The 12,127-nt window shown below is 50.4% G+C and overlaps 2 protein-coding genes across 8 annotated transcripts in view; both read right to left on the bottom strand.

Annotated features, from left to right (window-relative positions):
- Positions 1 to 12,127, bottom strand: part of LOC135916679 (E3 ubiquitin-protein ligase SHPRH) — a 375,022-nt gene that overhangs the window by 294,073 nt on the left and 68,822 nt on the right. The gene's annotated exons all lie outside the window — the stretch shown is intronic.
- Positions 7,930 to 11,652, bottom strand: LOC135916662 (uncharacterized). Its single transcript, XM_070539162.1, has 4 exons — positions 11,355 to 11,652; positions 10,353 to 10,874; positions 9,144 to 9,266; positions 7,930 to 8,156 (listed from the first exon to the last, which is right to left on the bottom strand). Exons 1-4 carry the CDS (start codon positions 11,650 to 11,652, stop codon positions 7,930 to 7,932), a joined length of 1,170 nt encoding a protein of 389 aa, XP_070395263.1.

Genomic DNA, 12,127 nt, shown 5'->3' with positions numbered 1-12,127 from the left:
ATTTCCTTCTTCTCCAGAAAATTGAGCCCATCTGAACGACCGTACAGCACTTTTGATGGGGAACTCCTGGCCATATACACTGCTACACGACATTTCCACCGCGATGTAGATGGGCTAGAATTCAAATCGAATCAAATCAAATCAAAAGGGAATTTTATTACACAATAATATGAAAAGTGCGTACAAAGATATTTGGTCCCATAGCCTAAAGCGGCTAGTGATGGATCCAATACAAAAAATGTATTGCAATAATTAGCAGTCTTATACAAACAAAATAGCGAAAGTATCATACATAAGAGCTGAATACTATATATAATTGCAGAACTGCGCTAAAAACGAACAAGAAAAAAATAAAAAATTAACATACACATGATTTATTTTCTTTCCCCCCCTTTTTTTTAATATAAAAATCTCAAGAATGCGCTTGGTAAGATAAGAAGTGGCATTTGCATGTCAAAATTTCTTGCGAGTTTTATTTCGAGAGGCAAATTATTCCACAGCTTAACACCAGAGAATTGAATTAATCTTTTGCCGTACACATTCAAACATAAAGAGAGATTAAGATTACAGGTGCATGCTAGCCGTGTGTTTAACGACGGACATGTGAAAATGGTACGCGGCAGAGGAATGTTTGTGTTTATTGACACGTCTTTTTATATTTATCGGGCGACCAGGTTTCACCGCCTAACAAATCTTATCGCACAGCGCGGGACGCGCTTGCATGTATCCGAAGTTTCTGGAAAGTTATCGATGCTTCTATCCGCAGCCTGTTGTTGCCGAACCTTGTGTTATCTGATTTATTAGCCTGACGCGAATGATGTAGAACTTTATGGAAGGCACGCGGGTCCCAACGATTAGTCTGGAACATTCGACGATTGTGTATAAAAGCCGACGCGCTTGAACCGCTGATCAGATTTTCGACGATCGCCGACTGTGTTCGCCGCTTTCATTGTGCTATAAGTGTAGCCTGTTTTGTGGGCACAGGTTCGCCCAATAAAAGCTAGTTTTGTATTCCACCGTACTGCTTCTTTCTTCGCCGTCACTACCACGTGACATCTGGTGGAGGTGCTTTACGTCCATGTACCGGACGCCCCCGACAAGCCGTAATACAAGCCCGGACCGCAAAGACAACACCAGAGCCGTCCCGGAACATCGAGCAAGCCGCCGTCTTCAACAGCTGCCCCCGGAGCACGGACTTCTACCTGTGAAGACCAAGAAGATTGTGGACAAGGCAACCCCAATGGCAGCCCCAGCATCCCCCATCGTGCTGCAGCAGCCCAGGGAACCTCCGACGTTCCGCGGATCAACATTCAAGGACCCGGAAACCTGGCTCGAAACGTATGAGAGGGTCGCTAAGTTTAACAGTTGGGACAGCGACGACAAGCTGCGGCATGTCTATTTCGCATTGGAAGACGCCGCCAGGACGTGGTTCGAGAATCGGGAAGCCACCTTAACGACGTGGGACCTTTTCCGAAGCGGCTTCTTGCACACGTTTACAAGCGTCGTGCGAAAAGAGCGAGCCCAAGCTCTACTAGAAACCAGAGTGCAGCTGCCAAACGAGACGATCGCAATCTTCACGGAGGAGATGGCCCGTCTTTTCCGGCACGCCGACCCGGAAATGTCGGAGGAGAAAAAAGTTCGCTTCCTGATGCGCGGCGTCAAGCAAGACCTTTTTGCCGGACTTATTCGTAACCCACCGAAGACTGTGGCTGGGTTTTCTGCAGAGGCATCGACGATCGAGAAAACTCTGGAGATGCGCACCCGGCAATATAACCGCCAGGGGCACACGCCGCAGTATACCATCCAAGGATTAGGTTCGGACGACCTTCAAGAGACCATCAGGGCCATTGTGCGCGAAGAACTGCGCAAGGTCCTGCCTTTGTCGCAGCCTCAAGTGGCCTCTATCACCGACATCGTGAAGGAAGAGGTGCACCGATCCCTTGGAGTTCCTGAGGTGCAACCAGAACCACCGCAGCCGGAAGCAATGACCTACGCCGCCGCCGTCGCCCGCCGTCAAGGCCCCCCTGCGCAACCGCGCCAAGGTCCTGCAACACCGCAATTCCGTCGTCCACCGCCGCCGCCGCCAGCGCGCCCACCCGTCACCCAGCGCACCTATACGAGGAAGACGGACATTTGGCGAGCCCCCGACCACCGCCCGCTCTGCTATCACTGCGGAGAAGCCGGCCATGTGTACCGCCGATGCCCATACCGCGACATGGGACTGAGAGGGTTCGCCGTCAACGCGCCGCGTCCACAGCTTGGGGAGCGCCCACGTGACATTGCCGATTACCTAGCCGCCACTCAGTGGAACTCTCGACGACCGTCCCGTTCGCCGTCACCAGGCCGCTACCTGTCGCCGCAGCGCCGTCCATACACTGGCCCAACCCGGGGCCGCTCTGCGAGCCCATACCCGGAAAACTAAAAGCAGCAACCGATGGAGGTGCGGTTGCTGTTCGTCGAACTGACGAAGATCCTCCGCCGCCGTCGAAGACGATGAAGAGACCATCTCGACGACATAACGACACGCCGCCGTCCCGACGAAGTCTGGAAGCCAAAACTACACCGACGAAAGACGACTTGACGACGCGACGTTCCAACCTCAGTTCAACACGACGCAGCCGTGATCCAACGCCAAGACCTAACTGCAATGCCAGACAAAGAACAACCGACCTCGACGTGCTTCTCGACGGCCACGCAGTCACTGCCTTAGTCGACACAGGGGCCGATTACTCCGTAATGAGTGGACACCTCGCCGCCCAGTTGAAGAAAGTTAAGACCGCATGGGAAGGCCCTCAGATTCGCACCGCTGGAGGACACCTCATCACGCCGACTGGGATCTGCACGGCAAGAATAACCATTCATGACCGGACTTACCCTGCCACCTTCGTTATCCTCCAACAGTGTTCACGAGACGTCATTCTCGGTATGGACTTCCTGGACCAACACGGCGCAATCATCAACCTGAAGTCGAAGTCAGTAACGCTGTCGGAAGATAAAGCAATGCAGCCGGAGAGCCCTCGTAGTCACCACGCCTTGAGTGTGCTCGAAGATCAAGTGAGCGTCCCGCCTCGCTGCAGCATCGTTATTTCGGTCAGCACTGAAACACCCGCTGACGTAGAAGGCGTCACTGAAGGCGACCAACGTCTACTGCTAGACCATGAAATTCGCGTCGCAAGAGGGATCGCTCGACTGCATGGAGGGAAAACTGAAGTGTTGCTGACAAACTTCAGCCAGGAGTTCAAGCACATCAACAAGGGCACGACGATCGCGTACATCGAGGAAATTCTGGAAACAAGTATTGCGTTTGTCCTCTCGGATTCCGCCGCATCTACCCCGACGACCATGGTTCCCGAACCAGACTACGACATTAATCCAAATCTCCCTATGATTAAGCAACAGCAGCTCAGAAGTCTGCTCCAAAGATACAAAGGCTGCTTTTCGACGTCATCGAGGATTCGACAAACACCAGTCGCCAAGCATCGCATAATCACCGAGGAATGCGCTCGCCCACTCCGTCAGAGCCCTTACCGAGTTTCGGCGCGAGAACGTGAAGCTATAAGAGAACAAGTCGACGAAATGCTGCGCGATGACATCATCCAGCCGTCGAAAAGCCCGTGGGCATCCCCTGTTGTTCTGGTAAAGAAAAAGGACGGAACCCTACGTTTCTGCGTCGATTATCGTCGTCTGAACAAGATCACGAAGAAGGACGTATACCCCCTCCCACGGATAGACGACGCATTGGATCGGCTCTGCAACGCTAAATACTTCTCGTCCATGGACCTAAAGTCTGGCTATTGGCAAATAGAAGTCGACGAAAGAGATCGCGAAAAGACCGCCTTCATCACCCCAGACGGCCTCTACGAGTTCAAGGTTATGCCATTCGGACTGTGCTCGGCGCCTGCAACGTTCCAGCGCGTGATGGACACGGTTTTAGCAGGATTGAAGTGGCAGACCTGTCTCGTATACTTGGATGACGTCGTCGTCTTCGCCGGAAATTTCGACGTTCACCTTAGGCGGCTGGCAACAGTACTAGAGGCCATCAGGTCATCAGGACTTACTCTCAAGCCGGAAAAGTGCCGCTTCGCTTATGAGGAGCTTCTATTTTTAGGCCACGTCATCAGCAAATCTGGAGTCCGCCCCGACCCGCAGAAGACAGCTGCCATAACAAAGTTCCCACAGCCCATCGACAAGAAGGCAGTGCGTAGATTTCTTGGCATGTGTGCCTACTACAGGCGATTTGTCAAGAACTTCTCACGCATCGCTGAGCCGCTGACGCAGCTAACTAAATGCGACGTCGAGTTCAAGTGGGAAACGCCGCAGGCCGAGGCATTTCAAGAACTCAAACGACGCATGCAGTCGCCGCCCGTACTTGCGCACTTCGACGATCACGCCGATACCGAAATCCACACTGACGCCAGTAGCCTAGGCCTCGGCGCCGTTCTGGTCCAGAGAAAAGATGGACATGAACACGTGATAGCTTACGCTAGCCGGTCGTTGTCAAAAGCGGAAGGCAATTATTCTACAACCGAAAAGGAATGCCTCGCCATCGTTTGGGCTACAGCGAAATTTCGCCCTTACCTATATGGCAGGCCATTCAAAGTCGTCAGCGACCATCACGCCTTGTGTTGGCTAGCGAATTTAAAGGATCCCTCAGGACGGCTGGCACGGTGGAGCCTCAGACTACAAGAATACGACATCACCGTAACGTACAAGTCCGGACGAAAACACTCAGACGCCGATTGCCTATCCCGCGCCCCCATTGACCCGCCGCCGCAAGATGACGAGGATGACGACGCCTTCCTTGGAATAATAAGCGCGGAAGACTTCGCCGAACAACAACGAGCGGACCCGGAACTTAAAGGCCTCGTCGATTATTTGGAAGGGCACACCGACGTTGTCCCCAGGGCATTTAAGCGCGGATTATCTTCCTTCACGCTTCAAGACAGTCTACTCGTGAAGAAGAACTTCTCGCCAGTCCGCGCCAATTACCTTCTTGTTGTCCCGTCAGGACTTCGTCCAGAAGTATTGCATGCCCTACATGACGATCCGACCGCTGGACACCTCGGATTTTGCCGGACACTATCGAGGATACAAGAAAAGTATTATTGGCCGCGCCTGACCGCCGACGTCGCCCGTTATGTCAGAACATGCCGAGACTGTCAGCGACGCAAGACACCACCGACAAGGCCAGCCGGATTACTACAGCCAATCGAGCCTCCTTGCCGACCATTCCAGCAAATCGGGATGGACTTGCTAGGACCCTTTCCGACGTCAATAACCGGAAATAAGTGGATCGTCGTGGCGACGGACTACCTCACCCGTTTCGCTGAAACAAAAGCACTGCCGAAAGGTAGCGCAGCCGAAGTGGCGAAATTCTTTGTCGAAAACATCCTGCTGCGACATGGCGCCCCAGAAGTCCTCATCACCGACCGAGGAACGGCCTTTACAGCGGAGCTCACCCAAGCCATTCTGAAATACAGTCAGACAAGGCACAGGAGGACAACGGCTTACCACACGCAGATGAATGGTCTTACGGAGCGGCTGAATAAGACCCTCGCCGACATGCTAGCGATGTACGTCGACGTCGAACACAAGACCTGGGATGCCGTCCTGCCGTACGTAACATTCGCTTATAACACGGCGGTGCAAGAAACAACACAGATCACGCCGTTTAAGCTGGTTTACGGCAGGAATCCGACGACGACGCTCGACGCCATGCTGCCCCACGTCACTGACGAGGAAAATCTCGACGTCGCTAGCTATCTCCAGCGCGCCGAAGAAGCCCGACAGCTCGCCCGCCTGCGGATCAAGAACCAGCAGAGGACCAACAGCCGACACTACAACCTCCGACGACGCTTTGTCGAGTACCAGCCCGGTGACCGTGTTTGGGTTTGGACCCCTATACGCCGACGAGGACTGAGCGAGAAGCTTTTGCGTCGCTATTTTGGACCGTACAAGATCATCCGACGTATTGGTGCACTGGACTACGAGGTCGTGCCAGACGGCATTTCGCTGTCACAGCGGCGCCGCTCACGACCTGAAATTGTCCACGTTGTGCGGCTCAAGCCGTACCATCAGCGTTGACGAACTTTGGGACTTCGCGTAACTGACCTTTGGATTTCTTTTCGTTGTTTTGTTACTTACGTTTAATAAGTGTCCCTTTGTGTTTCGCTCTCTTTGTAGCATCGGAACGATGCTTTTTAAGAGGGGGGGTACTGACACGTCTTTTTATATTTATCGGGCGACCAGGTTTCACCGCCTAACAAATCTTATCGCACAGCGCGGGACGCGCTTGCATGTATCCGAAGTTTCTGGAAAGTTATCGATGCTTCTATCCGCAGCCTGTTGTTGCCGAACCTTGTGTTATCTGATTTATTAGCCTGACGCGAATGATGTAGAACTTTATGGAAGGCACGCGGGTCCCAACGATTAGTCTGGAACATTCGACGATTGTGTATAAAAGCCGACGCGCTTGAACCGCTGATCATATTTTCGACGATCGCCGACTGTGTTCGCCGCTTTCGTTGTGCTATAAGTGTAGCCTGTTTTGTGGGCACAGGTTCGCCCAATAAAAGCTAGTTTTGTATTCCACCGTACTGCTTCTTTCTTCGCCGTCACTACCACGTGACATTATTATTTTATTTACTAAGCAGGAAATCTTGTAGTTCCCTATGTCAGTAAATGGCATTATACACAGCCTCTAAAATAGAGGATTCGAGGGATGATGCACCGAGGAGAAAGTAATCGCACGAATAGCTCGTTTTTGTAATCGGAATAATAGAGTAACGTATGTTATGTACGTTTGGCCCCACGACTCGAAACAATAGCTATTGTTGCAAGTCGTGTTCGTGGCAATGTCGAATCAAAGTATTGACATGCTCGTATGAGAGTGTAACAGCTGAATGACAACTTTTTGCAAACAGTATTGATTTGGTCTCTCCAGTTAAGGTTACTGTCAAATATAATGCCTAGATATTTAATAGTTGGAACACATCCAATGGTTCGATTGTTTAATGATATGCTAATTGAAACGTAGTTCAGAGTTTTCATTCGTGAATGGAAAATAACGTATTTTGTTTTGTTGGCATTTAGTAACAGTTGATTTTCACGAAACTGCATTGACACAGCTAGTAGTTCATTGGATACATTATATTGCAAGATTTCAAGTGAACTACCTGTGAATAAAATTACAGTATCGTCCGCATACATTAATGCTATAGACGACTGTAGAATTCACGGGAAATCATTAACGTACAGAGCGAATAAAATGGGTCACAATACGGATCCTTGCGGTACACCACATGTGAATTCCTAGATTCGAATAGAAAACCATCAATTAGTACTTTCTGCTTTCGCGATGTGAGATAACTTGAAAAGTCATGAGCGCGATCAATAATACCATAGCACTTCAATTTTTTCAGTAGTGCTGAGTGACAAATAACATCAAACGCCTTTTTTATGTCGATAAAAATTCCAATAACAATCATTTGATAATTGAGGGCTGTTACATAGTTACAACACACGTGGTGTGTCTTACTGTATACGACAGCACGCCATTCGAAGCTTGGAACATGAGTCTTTATTGCTTCCATCTCGGAGCATATATATACGAAACAGAGAGGCGGAAATGGGAAAGGGAGAACAAGGGAAGGATATCAAAAGATAAACGCACGTGCCGTCAGCGCTTGCAAGGCAGTCTGATTGCGGCTGACGTCACTTTACAGCATCTCTTCTTCCTTAATACTGAAGTCACTGTACTGGTTTTCTTTGATGTGTAGAGCGCCGCAAGGCTTGGGGTGATCTGATGGGTTCAGCTTTGCTCCCTGCGAGTTCCAGCTGAAGTTCATGCTCAGGTTCTGTTATGCCCCCTTGTTCGGCTGGCGTTCTCGGTGACAGTGGGTAGTCGCTAGGAGTACCTGTTCTCGATTCTCATTTTGCCGCTTCTTGGTCTTTACCAAGCGGTGGCGTCGCATCTTCCCGATTCCGCACCTGGTCAACATGTCGTCTTACTGATCCGGCTGGTGTTCGAATGCTTACCATTCGAGAGCCTGTTATAGACTCTACAATTCCTGGAGTCCATTTCTCACTCATTCCGAAGTTGCCGGCATACACGGTAGCTTCAGGCAATGGCCACTCGTCTGCTTCGTTGGCTGGCCCTGCGTCTACAGGAGGGAAACATGTATCTAAACGGGATCGAATTTTATATCCGAAGAGCAGCTCTGACGGTGATTTTCCAGAGCGGTTAGGTGTCCTTCTGTAATTGAAAAGCAGCCTGTTAATACTATCCTCCAACCACCCCTCACCAATCTTCTTGAGGCCCTCCTTAATTGTCCTGACAGACCTTTCTGCTAGACCGTTCGATTGAGGGTGATATACAGCTGTGCGCAGATGCGTTAGAGTTGTTCCTCTTGACAAAAGTAGCGAACTCATCAGCGGCAAACTGCGTTCCATTATCGGATACGATGGTTCGTGGCACACCAAATCTGCAGAAGATACCGCGCAGGCAGTTGATTGTGCACGAAGCGTTTGCTTGTCGCAGTGGCACAGCTTCAATCCACTTACTGCATGCGTCCACGACCACGAGTATCATGTTCCCTGCAATAGGTCCCGCAAAATCGATATGCACCCTTGCCCATTTTTCAACAGTACAGGGCCAGCTTTTTGGTGTTGCTGTAGGTTTTGAACACAACTCTGACATGACGCTGTCACTGCCTCTATTTCGCGATCTAACCCTGGCCACCAGAATGACGATCTAGCAACCGCCTTCATAGCGGACGATCCTTGGTGCGTCTCATGCAAAAGGTATAAGATGCGACGTCGCGCCTCCATTGGAACGACTACTCGCCGGCCCCAGTATAACAACCTGTGGGCCAAAGAAAGCTCCAATTTCTTGTCAAAAAAAGGTGCGAAACTCGTGTTCAAGCCTTTCGCGCAGGGTGGCCAACCATTCTTAGTGAATCGCATGACTTGACTCAGAGCAGGGTCACCAGCAGTCAACTGCCTTAGCTCCTCAACTGACACAGTTCCCTCATCGAACACAGTCAAGGCCAGCAACTAGTCTGGTGGGTCCTCTTCTGGTGGCTTCAGCTCAGAAATTCGTTGTGGCAGTCTACTAAGGGTGTCAGCGTTGAGCAGTTGTTTACCAGGAGAGTATTGAAGCTGATAGCAGAATCCGCCTAAGTACAGCGCCCAGCGCTGTATTCTGGCGGCTGCCAATGCTGGAGTTGGTCGATCCGCCTTCAGCAGGCCCACGAGCGGCTGGTGGTCGGTGACCAATATGAATTCTCGACCTACGAGATAATCACAGAATTTGGACACTCCAAACACAAGAGCAAGGGCTTCCCTCTCAAGCTGGGAATACTTTCTCTCAGCCCTTGTTAGCGTTCTAGAACGGAACCCAACAGGTTTGTTTATCTTTCCGAATGCATGGAAAAGCACGGCACCTATTCCACCCTGTAAAGCGTCGCACTCTAGCTTGAGGGGTCTCTCGGGATCATAGTGAGCCAGCACAGCCGCTTCCCGAAGGCATTCTTTTGCTTCACGAAAAGCTGCTTCTTGCGCATGTCCCCCGAACCAACGTGTGCTGTTCCCCAATAACTTGTACAGCGGTGCAAGTACGGAAGACATGTTGGGCACGAACTTTGAATAAAATGTAATCATGCCCACAAACGACCTCAACTGCTGAACATTTTGTGGGTTGGGGGCTCGCGCGATTGCTTCAACATGCTTCTCTATTGGATGCAGACCTTCACAATCAATTTTATGACCCAGATACATCACTGCCTCTTGGCGAAAGCTGCATTTTTCAAGTCTGAGCTTCACTCCATGCTCACGAAAACGCTGCAGTACTTGTCATAACCTGTCGGTGCTACAAAGTTTTTCTTATACCAAAACATCGTCAAGGTAAGCCTGAACACCTGTCAGGCCCTGCAGAAGTGTTTCTATTTTCTGCTGGAAGATGGCAGGTGCGGAAGCTATGCCGAATGGCAGTCGGTTATAGGAAAACAAACCATGGTGTGCATTGATTACACACATCTTCCTCAAGTCCTCATCGAGGGGGACTTGGTTATACGCGTCTCTTAAATCCAGCGTGCTGAAGCAGTCCCCACCATTCAGGCATGCGAAAATGTCATCAATAGCTGGCAACGGGTACTGCTCCAGTTTACAGATGGAATTCAAGGTCACCTTAAAATCAATGCAGATTCTAACCGCGCCGTTCTTCTTCATTACAGGCACAATGGGAGTAGCCCACTCGACGTGCGTTACAGGTGACAGTACTCCAAGCATTATGAGTCTATCAATCTCTTTCGAAACTTTGTCGCGTAAAGCAAATGGAAGGGAACGGGCCTTACAAAATTTCAGCATGGCACTTTCCTTGAGCTTCAGGTGGACAGGGTGTCCGTCAATTAGACCCAGCTTGGGGCTGAAGACGTCTTTGAACTCTGACAGGACGGCATGCATGGCGGGGGTACGGCTGCTTCCTGGACCAGAGCTTTGTTGCACTGATACGTTCAACACCGAGGATCCTGCGTCATTGAACTTGGAAATCAACTCGCGTCCACAAAGGCTCGGACCTGAACAGTTCAGGACCATCAAGGAACTCTTGACCTCCTTGTTACTGTAACACACTGCCATACTCAGTTTCCCTAATACTGGAAGTTTTCCAAGATAACAGGACAGTTTAATGAATGCGGGTTCTAATTGCGGCCAATGTTCACGGTTTTTCTCAAATATCTCTTTGGACACAACACAGGCGGGTGAGCCGGTGTCCACAATCATAGGTACGTCAATGCCACACCATGTGAAAGTACGAAGAATAGGTGGTGGTAGCCGACCATTGGAGGGTGCGGTTAATGCCCAAATGTGCGCATCGTCTCCATTTTACTCAGTTACATCAGTTGTTACTGCAAACGCTTCTCCTTGCCTGCATTGTGAACGTGCTTTTAGGCGTCCTTTCCACACGTCGTTTCGGCACATCTTCGCCAGATGGCCGTATACACCGCAGCGGTAACACCTCGCTTTCGCCCAGCCGCAGGCATTTCTGTTGTGTTTCTTACTTCCGCAACGCCCACATACCGACACCAGTTCATCAGCTTGTCGTGCATTGACCTTGAGCACAGGTTCAATGTCAGAAGGCATCTTCTTTGTATCTTTTTCCGCCGCTTCTGCTGATATGGCAATTGTTTCAGCCTCCCTCAAGGTCAAATCTGTTTTCGCTAATAGCTGCTTCTGAACAGCACTTGACCTCACTCCGCAGACGACCCTGTCGCGAAGCATCCAGTCTAGCATGCCACTGAAATTACAGCCATCCGCAACCCGGCGAACTTCAAGGATGAACTGTTGAATGGGCTCACCTTCCAACTGGCAGCGATTGAAGAACTGATAGCTCTCCGTTATTTCATGACGCTTGGGGTCGAAGTAGTCATCCAAAACGTTGACTGCTTCCTCGTACGTCAGCGAGTTTGGCTTCCTCGGTGCAACCTGTCCTGAGAGCACTTGCACGGTGTGCGTACTCAATGCTGCTACCAGCAACGCCCTCTTCTTTCCCAAGTCACTGACGCCAGTTGCCTCAAAATAGGCTTCTGCCTTCGTGATGTAGGCCTTCCAGTTGTCGGACTGGTCATCGTATTTCGGTAGCTGATGATGAGCCATGGTCGATATTTCCGCGGCCGCTGTTTCCTGCTTAACTGCCTGGCTTAATCCATTTTCCACCTCAAGGGTTCTGTCTGGCCTCGTTGCCACTGTTACATAGTTACGACACACGTGGCGTGTCTTACTGTATATGACAGCACGCCGTTCGAAGGTTGGAACATGAGTCTTTATTGCTTCCATCTCGGAGCGTATATATACGAAACAGAAAGGGGGAAATGGAAAAGGGAGATTAAGGGAAGGATATCAAACGATAAACGCACGTGCTGTCAGCGCGTGCGTTTCAGATTCGATCAGATCAATCGATCAGATTCGATTCAGATTCAGATCGTGCGCGGCGCCGTTGTGAATGCGGAATGCCATCTGGCATGACCTCATAGTCCAGTGCACCAATACATCGGATGACCTTGTAGGGTCCAAAATAGCATCGCAGTAGTTTCTCACTGAGTCCTTGTCGGCGTATCGGGGTCCATACCTA

This window comes from Dermacentor albipictus, chromosome 5, assembly GCF_038994185.2.
Source record: "Dermacentor albipictus isolate Rhodes 1998 colony chromosome 5, USDA_Dalb.pri_finalv2, whole genome shotgun sequence".
In the NCBI taxonomy this organism is placed as follows: Eukaryota; Metazoa; Arthropoda; class Arachnida; order Ixodida; family Ixodidae; genus Dermacentor; species Dermacentor albipictus.
This window is presented reverse-complemented; position numbering and strand designations above follow the sequence as displayed.